The sequence below is a fragment of the Ochotona curzoniae genome, unplaced genomic scaffold, assembly GCF_017591425.1.
Source record: "Ochotona curzoniae isolate NIBS_2020 unplaced genomic scaffold, NIBS_Ocur_1.0 contig_64, whole genome shotgun sequence".
NCBI classification, from domain to species: Eukaryota; Metazoa; Chordata; class Mammalia; order Lagomorpha; family Ochotonidae; genus Ochotona; species Ochotona curzoniae.
In genome coordinates, this window is record NW_024466502.1 from 39062107 (window position 1) to 39076974 (window position 14868).

A 14868-nucleotide genomic window follows, 5' to 3' on the forward strand; every position below is an offset into this window, starting at 1 on the left:
TGTTGTCAAGTTCATTTATTTAGTATTTTTTCCATTCCATATCATCAGGAGGATTGATTTCAACTTTTCTTTTACCTACATCAGACCAATTGGTACTCAAAACTGTACCACCCGACTCCATCTGGAAAAAAAAAAAAAAGTTAGCTGCAGAGACATATGATCAAAAATGGTCAAAGACATTTTTTAAAAAGGTTCCAGGCACACAGTCCCAAATAAAAATTCAATATAAACTTAGTTAAGTATGAACTGTTACATCAAACACAACATCCATAGGCACAATAAAAGCTTCAAACATTTTTTTTTTAATGTTAGATGATAGATTAGTGAAGCCCAAAAATTCCAAATGGTAAGAGCATCACGTTCATATACACTGCCGTATAAGATACCATTTTTCCCTCTGCTATTTAACACATAAATGTATGTAGAAAAACAACTTTAACTAAGCTCCAGAACTTAAGAAACTCAACTTCATATCCTTCCCTGCCAAATACATTAAATTTTATTCTGAAATGTTACAAAATTCAAATTACATACCCACACTGTCTCAGTGTGGGTACCTACAATCTACTGAATGTAGCACAACCTAGCAGTTAAAAATACAAATAGGTGCCAAATAACATTCAAGTCAATTAGTCCATTTTCTGTTCCTTTAATTAGGCTGGGTCCTTTATGAAGGAAAAAAGCTTATGGTTATTGGAGACTAAAAGACCAAAGAGCGGGATGCCAACTCTGTTGAGAACCACCTGACATCATGGGGTGAATTTGTGAGGAAGGAAAAGACCATATGACTCGCCAGGAAGACAGAGTGGGAGGGAAGGGTCAGGTATGCTCCTTTATAGCATTTCTGTCCTGATAATCAGGGTAGTTTGAGGCTATTGTTCCAAGGTCCCAATGAAAACATCATATTAGGCTCCCACCTCTTAAAGATCCTATCTTGACATTGAAAATCAAGATTTTCAATGGCAGAGACAAACCACATCTACAGTTAGAATGAACTTTCATAACACAGCAGCATCACAGCTGTTGTCACTCCATAGTACGTGACATTATGCATGATTGTCTTGATGCTGTTCACTGTCCAAGTGGGCACTATGGCCAGAACTGAGCTGATCTGAAACTAGCAGCTTCTTCCATGTCTCCCATGCATCTGCAGGGTCCCAAGGCTTTGGGTCGACGTTGACTACTTTTCCAGGCCACAAGCAGAGAGAGGGATGGGAAGTGGGGCAGCTAGGATTAGTACCAGCACCCATATGGGATCTCAACATGTTCAAGGTGAGGATCCAGCCACTGAGCCATCTCAGTGGCTCCGTCTCCCTTACTCGGGGTTTGCTGTACGGGGTTCTGTCTCCTGCTCAGTTCTTTTTGATATTTTTAGTTATCTTCCAAACAAGAAACGTCACCATCTCCCTGCCATCTTCTTTGACCCTATTCAATGGGATATGGGACAGAATGGACTAGTCTGCTACACATACTGGCAAACCAGGGTAGGGGCAGGCCTGGTGGGGGTTATTGTGGGTCGCTCTGACTGGGCTGTAGCTCCCACTTGTTTATGTGAAGGCCGAGTATGTGTTGGGCAGAACCAGGCTGGACTGCAACACCCACTGGTTCCAGGGGAAGTCGGGACTGAAAACAGAACCCAGCAACTGCAACGAAGTAACAAGAGTAAACCAAAAATTGTCATCTAGTACTTGGAGGCTAGAAACTGCAGCATCATTCAAAGAAATGAAAACTGATGACTAATGCAATTTTTACCAAATTCCTAACCAAGATGCTACTGCACTGACAGAACTACTGTAAAATTTATCTGGAAAAATCAGCAAGGATACCTAAAAGCAATTCTGAAGTTTAAGAATAAGATGATGAGGAATGAGTCCGCCCCACTTCAGACTTACATGGTATTCACATAGCAATATTGACAGAGATCAACATAAAAGAATGGGAAACTATTTTTGAGAAAGTGGGAACAGCAACTGAATAAAGATAACTTTTTCAATACAAGGTGCTAGAGCAACAAACACAATAAAACTAAAGAGAAGAGAGGGGCTCAATTTTAAACATTTACTTATTTATATGAAAGGCAGAGAGAGAGAGAGAAATGTTTTTCCATCCTCTGGCTTACTCCTCAAATGCCTGCAACCCAAGGTTAGGCCAGGATGAAGCCGAGAGTTGTAACTCTGGTCTATCACATGGGTGCCAGGGAAAACAGATCTGATCCACCTCCTGCTGCCTTCCACTGTATCAGTAGGAAGTTGAAGTGGGAATAATTCCAAGCATTTCAATACAGTGTGTGACTGTAGCTTAACCTGCCCCTACAACTTTTTTTAAATGTGGGAGACAGGGAAAGAAAATCTTTAAATTCTAGGTTAGGGACAAGATCCTTGGATTTGACACCAAAAGAATGATCCACAAATCGGACTTCATAAAAATTAAGTACCCTGGCTCTACAAAGAACACTGTTACTAAAATGAAAACAAGGCAGGCACTGTGGCACAGCAAGGTAAGCATCCCATAAGGACAGTACAGTAGGAATGGCTATCCAGAGAACGGCACAGCACAAGCAATCCCTACAAACCACAGAACTGTTCTCTACCCTAACTGCCAATATCCAAACCACACTTTCACCACAATACTCCTAAATAACAGTAATGTGAGCGTTAAAAAAAAAAAACACTTGAAAAAATTTTTAAAAATTGCATCAATAGTGAAAAAAACCACGTATCCACATGAATACCATGTGAATGAAATATTTCAAATGAAATATTGGATGTACTAATGAAATACTTGATTATTAAATGCCAAATTTAACTTTCTACTTCAAGTATGAGTGCATGTGGCATTTCCAGTTTCTGGTAAAAGACAACTGATTACAAGTCAAAGCCTAAATTTTCTTAATAAGTTATTAATCCAGTAAGTTATCATGTATCTTTCCTAGCCAAACTCTTCTGGAAGTTTCCTTTCTATATTCTTCATCGATAACATTGAAAACAAATGATTATAGAAGGTAATCAGAGGCAGCTCATTCACCTCCAATGATGAATCCAACTAAGAATACGCCTGTCCTTCTACCATTATACTTGGGTATTTCTCAGCCTTCCAAGTTGTAACTCACTGAGAAAAACAAGATTCTTTGGAATAGTTCACTTCTCATTTCTTCACAAGTCTTCAACTATCTCAACAATTAGTCAAGGTTCAGAACAAAAAGAAACATTCAAAGCCGATTCAAAGAGGTATTCCAGCTATGGTACATGAATTTGGTTTTAGCCTTTTAAAAGTCTACTTCAGCCTTTCTTTTAAAATATCTGAAAATTGGAATCCCATAACATTTAAAGGATAATAATTAAAGCAAGGATTATTTTCTTACAAATGATTTGTTCATGGCACGTTTCACTTCATCAGAACCATCTGAATAAATCTGCTGAAATAATTTGTTTAAAGCTGCATCTCCTTCCAACTTCTCATTCTTCTCCTCTTCTTTGATCTCACCAACCAATTTATCCCAGTTTCTTGTATAATGAGATGATGATGGATATAGGTTCTTTACATCTACAAAGTAAATAAGGCAGAAGTATTAACACATTTTTGATGATGTCATGGTATATAGAGTACGTCAGTAAATTGTTTAGGGCTCTGAACTTCATGTTTATATTAAATGTCTCATTTTGTATACAGATCTGTACCAAGACTTATGCACCTATATTTTAAATTAGCACAACATAACAGTTTATTTTACTCAAAAGATATTCCCAAGTGTAACCTGTTGACACATGACACAATTTACATTAAAAGCAGTTTTCATGTCAATAGGAAAAGCTAGGAAAAAAATATATGTGAATTTTTACACTTCTAGAAAAGTTACAAAACTGAAAAAGCCTTATTTTTTAAAAAAGTTTTTATTAAGAACTGTCTTGTAAATAAAATGTTAATACTAAATATGTAGTTTTTTCTGAGGTACTTACATACCCTTCAGATTAAAATACACCAAATATTATCCTTGCTGCTACCCAACAGTAATTAAGATTTCATCATTTTCCCACATTAAAAACATAAGATTACTTCGGTATAAAAATATGGAACATCTGAGTGTAGAAAATACCACATTTGACAATCAAGACTTCAATGTCCACATTACACATAAATTATGCACACAAATAATTTAAAATATTGTAACAGTAACGGTTTTCATTTTCTAAGCAAGATACAATGCTGACTAAAAATGTGACCTTATAATGTTAAAAATTTTTAAATGCTAATGCCACCTGGCTGTCCAACTTATCATTGATCTTCCTCCTGGCTACTGTGCCTAGAAGGCAGAAGAAGACCCAAGTACTTGGGTTCCAGCCACCCATTTTAAAGACCAGAGTCAGAGTTCCAGTCTCCTGTCTCTGGCCTGGCACAGCCCTGAGCATTTCAGCCAAGGAGGAGTGAACCAGCAGTTGGAAGGTCTCCTTTAATTCCAGTTCCAAATTAAAACCAGTAGCCATTTCAACAGAATCAACAGAAAAATGTGGAATCAACAGAAAAATCAAAGATATTTTATACTGTTTGCCATACTGAGACTGCAAATTCTGGTATATATTTTAACATTCACAACACAGCCCAGTTTTATTTCAGATATACAATAGGTACACAGGGCAAACACATTGTCTATTGGATAACATAGGCACAAAGTTTTAAAAACACCTGGTTCAGGGGCCCAGCGGCATGGCCTAGGGGCTAAAGTCCTCAACTAGAATGCCCCGGGATCCCATATGGGCGCCGGGTCTAATCCCAGCAGCTCCACTTCCCATCCAGCTCCCTGCTTGTGGCTTGGGAAAGCAGTCGAGGATGGCCCAAAGCATTGGGACACTGCACCCATGTGGGATACCCAGAAGAAGTTCCTGGATCCTTGCTTCGGATCAGCATAGCATTGGCCGTTGCGCTCACTTGGGGAGTGAATCATCAGACGGAAGATCTTCCTCTCTGTCTCTCCTCCTCTCTGTATATCTGACTTTCCAATAAATAAATAAATCTTGAAAAAAAAGAAAAAGAAAAAAACCACCTGGTTCAAAATTTCCATCAGTACAAAAACGTTCCTTATGGAAATGGTTTATAATTTCCTCAAATTAGATAGTTTTTTTTTTAAAGATTTATTTATTTTTATTGGAAAGGTGGATATACAGAGAGGAGAGACAGAGAGGAAGATCTTCCGTCCAATGATTCACTCCCCAAGTGAGCGCAACGGTCGATCCGAAGCCAGGAGCCTCTTCCGGGTCTCCCACGGGGGCGCAGGGTCCCAAAGCTTTGGGCCGTCCTCGACTGCTTTCCCAGGCCACAAGCAGGGAGCTGGATGGGAAGAGGGGCCGCCAGGACCAGAACCGGCGCCCATATGAGATCCCGGGCGTTCAAGGCGAGGACCTTAACCACTGCGCCACCGCGCCGGGCCCGAATTAGATAGTTTTTTTAAGATTCATTTATTTTTATTGGAAAGGCAGATATACAGAGAGGAGAGGCAGAGAGGAATATCTTCTGTCCAATGGTTCATTCCCCAAGTGGCAACAGCTGGTGCTGAGCTAATCCGAAGCCAGGAGCTTCTTCCAGGTTTCCCATGTGGGTGCAGGGTCCCACAGCTTTGGGCCATACTCAACTGCATCCTCAACTGCTTTCCCAGGCAGGGATGTGGGTGGGAAGCACGGCTACCGGGATTAGAACCGGCACCCATTCGTGATCCCGGCGCAAACAAGGTGAGGACTTTAACCACTTCCTCTATACCTGCAAACCAGCTTTCTCCCAGCTGAGGAAAATCAGGCAAACGTATTGTTTTAAAAATCCTATCAGCATTTTTCCAGTACAAACTCCCTCTATCTTTGTACATTTTTACTAGTAGCCAAAGAAAACAAATCGTGACAAAATATGTTAAGAGCCTAGGAAACATGGATTTAATTAATCCTAACACTGACTTCTAGAAAAGATGGGAATAGAGGTTTTAATCTCCATTTAACAGATAAGCTGGTCTAGATAAGTTAAAGTGATTTACCCTTATCTCCAGTCTCCAGCTTGCAGTACACAGGAAATCTGACAAGCATATTAATTCTTAACAAAAATATAACAGGAAAGCGAGAACAACATCTTAAAATCTAAGACATTTGGTTTAAAACAAATTATAAATTAAAAACGGGTGAAGAAACTGGCAACGAGATAACTACTGAAAGGTTAAGTGTTTAACTTCCTATTCAAAAAACTGCAAAAGTCATCAAATGGTTATAAAGTACTTAGGTAGAGACTGATTCCTTGATTAGAAAAGAACTCAACAAGCAGTATCACACACAGGGTTAACAGGAGAGTCACACTCAGACTGTAAAGATCTGGATTTTAGTCCTAGACAACAAAACTGCTGGATGATTTTAACCAAGCTGCTTGTGTTTTCTTGCCTTGTATAATAGGAGGAAAGTCCCAAGCTGTGGTTAGAATTAAGCAACACACTACTTTAACTGTCTCTTTTTGAAAATACTCAATCTTGCTGGGCAGAGTTAAGTCTGAGCAGCAGCACAGGTACCTTACTGTGGTTGGGAAAACCTGTGCCGGATAAGGTTTCCTGCTAGGGATTCTAGCTTCCTGTTCACCTGGTTGGGAGCTCTGGGGTCTTGGGAGTATGGAATTATTGCCTAGGGACATCCACGGATGAGGCCAGTGTACGTGGAAGGGAGGTATGAATCTTGAAGGGACACCCAACGACAGACAGGGCCACTGTACTTGCAGGTAAGCAAGGGGACTGAGACCTGGTGGTTTGGAGGGGAGAGACCTAAACATCTTTATGAGTCAGATTGATACACCAGGATACATAGGAGTCCTGGGTTGGGCTTGTTAGCATTGAACACGGCTGATTATTACGTGCCAGTGCACCCACAAGCTATGGCTGGGGGCCTGTCTGGCAAGGCTAGATCCCAATACCTGACACCGAGTGTCAGATGAGGGAATGGGTCACATTAGACTGGGCCTTGACACCAACCAGCATGCAAGAGAACCAGTTCCAGGGGGTGGGGGTGATTCTGTGGTGGATATGTGGGCCCAACCCTATAGAACTGTAAGTTTCTACTGGTTGGCTTCTAAGTTGGAATGGTGATGGGCTGAGCTAGGCGAAACCATGGAAACTCAACAGATACACACTGCTAATGATCACCTTCCGAAGGTATACCCTCCAGCCTTATGGAGAAAATTAAAGGGATCTTACAGTCACCCTTTGAAGCCTGGAGCTTGATCTACCTCCCTTGCTGAGACCCTGCACCTGGGAAGGCCCATAGCCTCCTCCCCCAACTGTGTCCTCACAGACTAGCCTGGCATTAGGAAGACATCTATTTTCCAGTGAGTGGGACACATTCTGGCACCACTGCCATCCTTTGGGGAAGCTGGAGGGCATGCACAGACTTCTTGAGGTCCAGGAGTTATAGGGCCAGACTGCAGTTGGTCTGGATTGCCTTCATCTATTCCAACTTTGAACAGATAGCCCCAAACCAAGGAATTTTGTCTTTTCAATCAGTAATGGGTTAGAACAGCCCAGATGTGGGCAGACTGAACAGTTTCTAACTCTAGGTGAATTCCTTCAGATGCCAACTATGTGACAATTTGGTGTGTTGCACCATCAACATCTCCTGGCCTGACATGTAATCAAGACTGCACAGAGCCAGGCGACTTTATGAACTCTGAGGTGACCACCTAAGGCCTATCTAAACAGCTGATGAGTCATTATCTTTTGTTCCACCTAAAACCTTGAGCAGACACCAAGAAATCAAAGGACTATTTTGGAACTCAGAGCTAAGTTAATAAAATCCACCACTGAGCAGATTCCAACGGTCCCTGTCCCAAGGTCAGCGACTACAATCTCACCGAGTGGGGTTCTGCAGTCCCAACTGTCTTCTACTTTGTTACCACCTTAATAGACTGCTCAGAATTGCTAGAAGCACAACTAAATCTAAAGCCAGATAACTAAAACTTTTCTTTATAAAAATATTTGAAAGGCAGTTTTACAGAGACAGATCTATCTTCTAACTCACTCCTGAAATGCCACAATGACTAACCCTGGGCCAATCCAAAACTAGGAGTTAGGAGCTTCCTCCAAGTTTCTGACATATAGGGGCCTAAGGACCTGGGCCATCCTCAGCTGTTCTCCCAAGCCATTAGCAGGGAGCTAATGTAGCATCTGTATTCCTAAAGTTAAAGAAACTGAAACCTTTTAAGAAAGGTTACTTTGTATTCATTACCAAGCAAACTCATTATACTCAATACATCTTATCAAAGGAAAGTAAGAAAAGCAGATAGAATGTTTATTACTATTTAATTTTAACTAGGGTGTACAATAAATTCAAAATTCAGCAAAGGCCAAAAAACAAACCTGCTATGAATTGTTTTGGTTGAGGAGTATCTCCTTGCCCCTCTAATTTTTCCCATCTCACAGCTTCTGGTTTTTTCATTTTAATTTCAATCTGGAGGAAAATAAAATCCATTATTCAATTTAAAATACATAAAACTAAAAAACAAAACTTACAAAATTTTTGTGTCTTTAAGTTTCCTTAAATTATACAAAGAACTATAAAATAATTTGCTTCTACACCCTTTAATATGCTCATGCTCTATGCGGCTACATGCTCTATGTGGCTACAACAAAGTCTAGAAATCTCCCCAGGCTCTCTCTTTTTTTTTTTTAAAGATTTATTTATTTATTGGAAAGCCAGATATACAGAGAGGAGGAGAGACAGAGAGGAAGATCTTCTGTCCGATGATTCACTCCCCAAGTGAGCACAACGGCCGATGCTATGCCGCTCCAGGAACTTCTTCCGGGTATCCCACACCAGTACAGTGTCCAAGGCTTTGGATCGTCCTCGACTGCCTTCCCAGGCCACAAGCAGGGAGCTGGATGGGAAGTGGAGCTGCTGGGATTAGAACCGGCACCAATATGGCATCCCGGTGCATGCAAGACGAGGACTTTAACCACAAGGCCATGCCGCAGGGCCCTTCACTCTCTTTTAAAACAGCTTTTCCTCAATCAAGTATTGGAGTGCCTGAAAGCTATGTGGCTACTGGCTCCAGATCAGCCCAGTTACAGTCATTGTGGTCACTGTGGATAGCTAACTCTGCATTTCAAGCAAATCAATCTTTAAAAAGAAAATAAAAATTCATTTATTACGCATGTTAATAGAATTTGAATGATATTGTAATCTTGGGGGACCATCAAACTTTGTTCTGTTCCACCTATACAAACAGTTAAAAAAAAAAAAGATACTTTGCTTCCTTCAGAGTTAACATCACAATCCAATTTAGATTATTTTAGTCTATTCCACTGCTTTAACCTAGTGGCTCAACTCCTCGCCTTACATGCACCAGGATTCCATGTAGCCACTGCTTCATAACCTGGCTGCTCCACTTCCCTTCCAGCTCCCTGCTCGTGGTCAGGGAAAGTAGTAGAGAACCACCAAAAGCTGCACCTGCGTCAAAGACCTGGAAGAAGCTCATGGCCTCTGGCCGTTGCAGCCACTTGGGGAATAAAGCAGAAGATGGAAAATCTGTTTCAAAATCTGACTTTCCAAGAAAAATAAATGTTAATAACATAGTATGGTATAAGACTGGTATACAAAAAAAGGAATAATACAAGAGTCAACTTCTACCATTCATTCCCAAGAACTCATGTATCAGCAATCTCCACATGGATCGTATTGGGAAGGACTACAGAGCTTATGTACTCCATAGCTCTCATTTCACAGGTGCTAAAAATTTAGCCCTGGTACAAAGTCAGAAAGTCCAGCATCCCATTGCCTATATTTGTCCAAAGTTTCACTGGGAATCCATCTTTTGTCTAGAAGCAGGGATGCATGTTGCATTATAACAGCAACACTGGGTTACACTTAAATAAGAAACTGATGGGATTATAATTCCTTATGAAGGATTATACCACTGTAGTAAAATATGGAAAATCTGGGTCCAGTGGTGTGGCCTAGAGGCTAAAGTCTTCACCTTCAATGCGCTGGGATCCCATATAGGCGCCAGTTATAATCCCAGCAGCTCCCATCCAGCTTCCCATCCAGCTCCCTACTTGTGGCCTGGGAAAGCAATCGAGGATGGCCAAAGCCTTGGGATCCTGCACCCGTGTGTGAGTCTTAGAAGAAGTTCCTGCTCCTGGCTCAGAAACTGGTTCAGCACTGGCTGTTGTGCTCACTTAGGTAGTGAATCATTGGACAGAACATTTTCCTCTCTGTGTCTCCTCCTCTCTGTATATCTGACTTTGTAATAAAAATAAACACATGTTAAAAAAAAAATGGGGAAGATCTGTCGGGGATGGGAGTTTAGGGAGCAATCCCAGTCCATATGAAATTGTAACACATAATTCAAAAAATCAAAATAAAGAAACATATCTAAAAAATAAAAAAGGATTGAAGCATTAAAAAAAAATTCAGCCCTGTAACCATTTTGTGATGAAGGTAGAAAACCAGAGTCAGATTTTTATTTTCAGTCAATAAATTTCCTGCTAAATTACACTAACACATACATCTTCAGAGTAACACATAATATAATCTCTAAATATTGCTTTTACATATGTTTTATTGGAAATGTAAAGGAATGTAATTTTTAGGCACCCAAAATGTAATTTGGATTCTCATTATTTCCTCAAAATAAACTAAAATTTAAAACTTAGTTTAAAAGAATAGGCATTGTTAGTCACATCTTACAGCTCATTATCTATTTAAAAACACTTCTTAATTGAAATGTATTTATCACAAATATGTAATTGTTGGAATTTTTTTTTAAAGTTTACTGATTTTTCATGTACCAGAATGGCATAGCCATCATGATATTCAGACGGACTAGAAAAGGTGATTTTCCATATGGTAATTCATTCTCCTTATGCGCTGCAACAGTCTGAAAGATGTTACAGACCTGAACGCACAAGGGTCTCCCCAGCTCACTTGCTGCCTCCAATGATGCATTAGTATGGTACCGGGGACAAAGGGTACTAGCCAGAACTCAATTTGGTTTTTCTTTTTTTTTTAAAGGCAGATTTACAGAGAAGGAAACAGATCATCCATTCAGGGTTCACTCCCCAAATGGCTGCAAGGGCTGCAGCTGAGCTAATCCAAAACCAGGAGCTTCTTCTGGGTCTCCCACGTGATTGCAAAAGCCCAAGGCTTCGGGCCATACTCAGTTGCCTTTCAAAGCTACAAGCAGGTAACTTCATGGGAAGTGCAACAGCTAGGACAAAAACCACATCCTTACAGGTACAGGTACAGGTACAGGTACAGGATTAGCTAGCTGAGAAATTGCGCCAACCTCCAGACACCCAAGTAGCAGCTCAGCCCACTCTTCTGTGACTTTCACTTGCCACTACAGTAGAGCTTGGGACATAAAACCTTTGTAATTGAAATCTGCATTTTTTTTGGTCTGTCCCTTTCAGAGATAAGTGACTAAAAAAATCCATAAATTTATAACTCTATAGGCAATTAGTCCACCAGCATTGCTGTGTTTTATGCAAATTACCAGCAATAACTCTTACCTTTGTTGAAAGTACTTTAAATGTGCTCTGTTCTGGAATTATAGAATGAAAAAGCCTCAGTTTCAAACTGTAATCCTCTCCAGAAGGAAGTTTCACCAAAGCAGACAACTAGTGAACAAATATCAAAATCACACTTTTGAAATGTATGTAACAAAGGTTGAAATATTTAATAAATTATTAAAATGCATAATTACAGATTTCAAATCTTTACATGGCATACACCACACAAAAATAACCAAATCCTACCTTACTTCTATCAATCAAGTTGTACTTTGAATGCTAATCACCAAAAAAAGGCTACCAAACTTCAACCTAGTCTGATCTCAAAATTTAGAATGACTTAAGCTTAAAAGCAATGCTTCAGATTTACTCAGTTTCTACATTACTTTTCGAAATCACATAGGTTATTATGAAATACACCAAATAACAGCATTTAATCTCAACATTTAAAAAGATTCAAAACTAATGACCTCTTTTTCTGAAAATTCCACATTTACATCATTCTTCTGAACATTCTTGATCATAAGTGTAATGATTACTTGAGATTCTGTTTGATACCAGTCATACCTATTTAAAAAAAAAAAAAAAGAAACTTAAAACAGCACTTCATCAAAATAAAAATCAGATTGATAAACAGCTCCACCTTGAGGAACAAAATAGCAAAACGGTTGTTGATTTTCAGAAAACGATTTTATGTAACTAATTTTCTATGATCTGTTTTGTATGAATGAAAACCAGTAAAGTTTTCCTCCAAATTTTATAGGAAACCTGAATAGCAAAACAGCTCTTCATTTACAAAAACTATCTGAAGATACTGTCTACTGTCTGTACTAACAGAAAAAAACAAGAAACATTAAGGTGCTAGATAGCCAAACCTTCTCAATTTACTTAAACTTCCATGATTTTTCTGGATTCTGATATTCAGCTGCCAGTTTTTTTTTCACTCTTTCTACATTCACGGGAGTACTACATTCACTTCAATCTAACACTAACAGGAACAGCTCTTTGACAGACAAGAAAATCTAGGGTCAGAAAAGCGACAGTGGTGCAGTGCAACCAGGCGAGAATGAGCAACACTCCAAGCTCTCTTACCTGGAGCCAGCTTCGAACATCCATGAACACATCTAACAGCAGAGAAACCAAATTATAAAGTAAAGTGTAACTTGCTACCAGCCTCAAAATTGTGTACTTCTTCACTCAGTCTCAAGGTAGCCAAGGAGATTAGTATGTCTAGAGAACCCAATTTTGTGTGTTTCACAGTCCTCACTTTTAAAATCTCTGAAGTTGCATGGGAGCAGAACAGTTTATTCTGTCACAGCTAGGATCAAGCATAGTGCCCCACTATAGCTTATCAGATTGTTTAACGCTGCCAAGATTGTAATTTTTATTGATGTTCCCAATACCTGCTGCTGCCACAGTCCCTAGTTCACTTGGGAGTTTTAACAGGCTCATGTTTTAACTCCCCATAAAGAACATAAATGCACTGTTTGATCATTTCTAAATCATTTTCTAATTATTCAAATAAAAATCACTTTAGTTAAATGAACTTTAAGTTTCACAGTTTGGAGCTTGGCATGGTATTCCTTGTGGCTAGGTCCTCACCTTCGACACACCGGGATCCCATTTGGGCACCGGTTCTGATCCTGGCGGCTCTGCTTCCCAACCAGCTCCCTGCTAGAGTGCCTGAGAAAACAGTGGAGGACACCTTGTGACCCTCCACCTATGGCAGGAGACCCAGAAGAGGCTCCTGTCTTTCGATTAGCTCAGCTCTGGCCGTTGAGGCTGCTCAGGGAGTGAATCAGTGGACAGAAGATCTTGCTCAGTCTCTTCTCCTCTCTATGTATCTGATTTTCTAACAAATAAATCTGAGGCCTGGTGCAATAGCCTAGCAGCTAAAGTGTTTGCCTTGCACATGCTAGGATCCCATATGGGAACCAGTTCTAATGCAAGTGGCCCCACCTGCCATCCAGCTACCTGCTTGTGGCCTGGGAAAGCAGGCCAGGATTTCTTTCTACTTTTCTTCCTGTTGTTGACTTTGTATTGTGGCTTTTCATTTAAGAGGATGTATAGTTACTGTGTAATGGAGACTATCATATCCAGATGTGAGAATACAACGTAGTATGCATCTCTACTTCCAGATCAAAGATGGACTCCCAATGAAACTATTACTATATCTTGACAACAGGATGCTGGACTCTTAGTCATATGTTCATCATTGTGGGCATGGACAATGGCAATTTATGAAGTTATACTATAGTAATATAGGGAACTCAGTTGGGGTAGGGAGGAGGGAACATGGGGAGAAGGTAAGGAAAAACTCAGGGCTATGGAAATATATCATAAAATAATAAAAGAAAAAAAATATCATTAGGCTCCAACACAATTCTATGGTAAGGACCTGCTTACTATTAAATCATTTGTTCATGCTTTATGAGTATTTACATTTATGAAGAAACACTTACTTGATTTTTGACTGAGTCCGCTGGGATGCAGACTAATTTGGAAAAAATGAAACAAGAGTTTTTCACATTAGTTTAGCAACTGCATATGTAAATGCACGTATCATTAATGTACTCAGTGAAAGTTTAACAAGGAAGTATATATAAAAATCTTGAAGATAAAGCATAATACAATTGTTAAATACCAGTTTTCACACACAAAAAATCAGAATGTCTTGTATTTTTGTAATATAATTGACTTTAATTTAAAAACTGTTTTCTTTTAGGGTCTAGCATGATAGCCTAGTGGCTGAAATCCTCGCTTTGCATGTACCAGCATCTCATATGAGCATGATTCATATCCCAGTAGTTCCATTTCCCTTCTAGCTCTCTGGTTGAGGCGTGGGAAAGCAGTCGAGGATGGGCAAAAAAGCCTTGGGACCCTGCACTCACGTGGGAGACACAGAAGAAGCTCCTGGCTTTGGATCAACTCAGCTCAGCTCTAGCCACTGTAGCTGTTTGGGGAATGAACCAGTGGATGGAAAATCTTTTGTCTCTCCTTCTCTCTGTAAATCTGACTCTCCCAGAAAATGAACAAATGTTTTAAAACAAATAAAACTTCTTTTAAAATAAAAGAAGAAACAAAAAAACCCTATACGACTAGAAAAGGTCACTTAATAAAATCCCAGTTCTAGGATTTTAAAACAATTTTTAAGAGGAGGGAATTGCCTTTAGGCTTACAATGACATTGAATGATGCTCTGGAACCCACAAAAGAAGATTTCTATGGAGGTTTCCTAGTATTACTTTTTCCATTCATGGCTTCCTTGTTCACACATGGCCTGAGAAAATAATCATTCCTGACTTACCTATTCTTTCCCAAACTACACATATGCAAGTTAACACTATGTCAACC

The 14868-nt window shown here is 39.7% G+C and overlaps 1 protein-coding gene across 3 annotated transcripts in view; it reads right to left on the reverse strand.

Moving 5' to 3' along the window:
- The window catches only part of SUGT1 (SGT1 homolog, MIS12 kinetochore complex assembly cochaperone), a 31910-nt gene continuing 17042 nt past the window's right edge, over positions 1-14868 (reverse strand). For 2 of the 3 annotated variants that reach the window (XM_040991323.1, XM_040991325.1), the window contains exons 8-13: positions 13978-14009; positions 11986-12082; positions 11516-11623; positions 8366-8456; positions 3362-3543; positions 1-121 (exon numbers count right to left, since the gene is read on the reverse strand). In XM_040991323.1, coding sequence (XP_040847257.1) covers positions 20-121; positions 3362-3543; positions 8366-8456; positions 11516-11623; positions 11986-12082; positions 13978-14009 — 612 coding nt within the window. In that variant the 3' untranslated portion in view covers positions 1-19. The remainder of the gene's footprint in view (positions 122-3361; positions 3544-8365; positions 8457-11515; positions 11624-11985; positions 12083-13977; positions 14010-14868) is intronic. The other variant, XM_040991326.1, reaches the window with a different exon arrangement.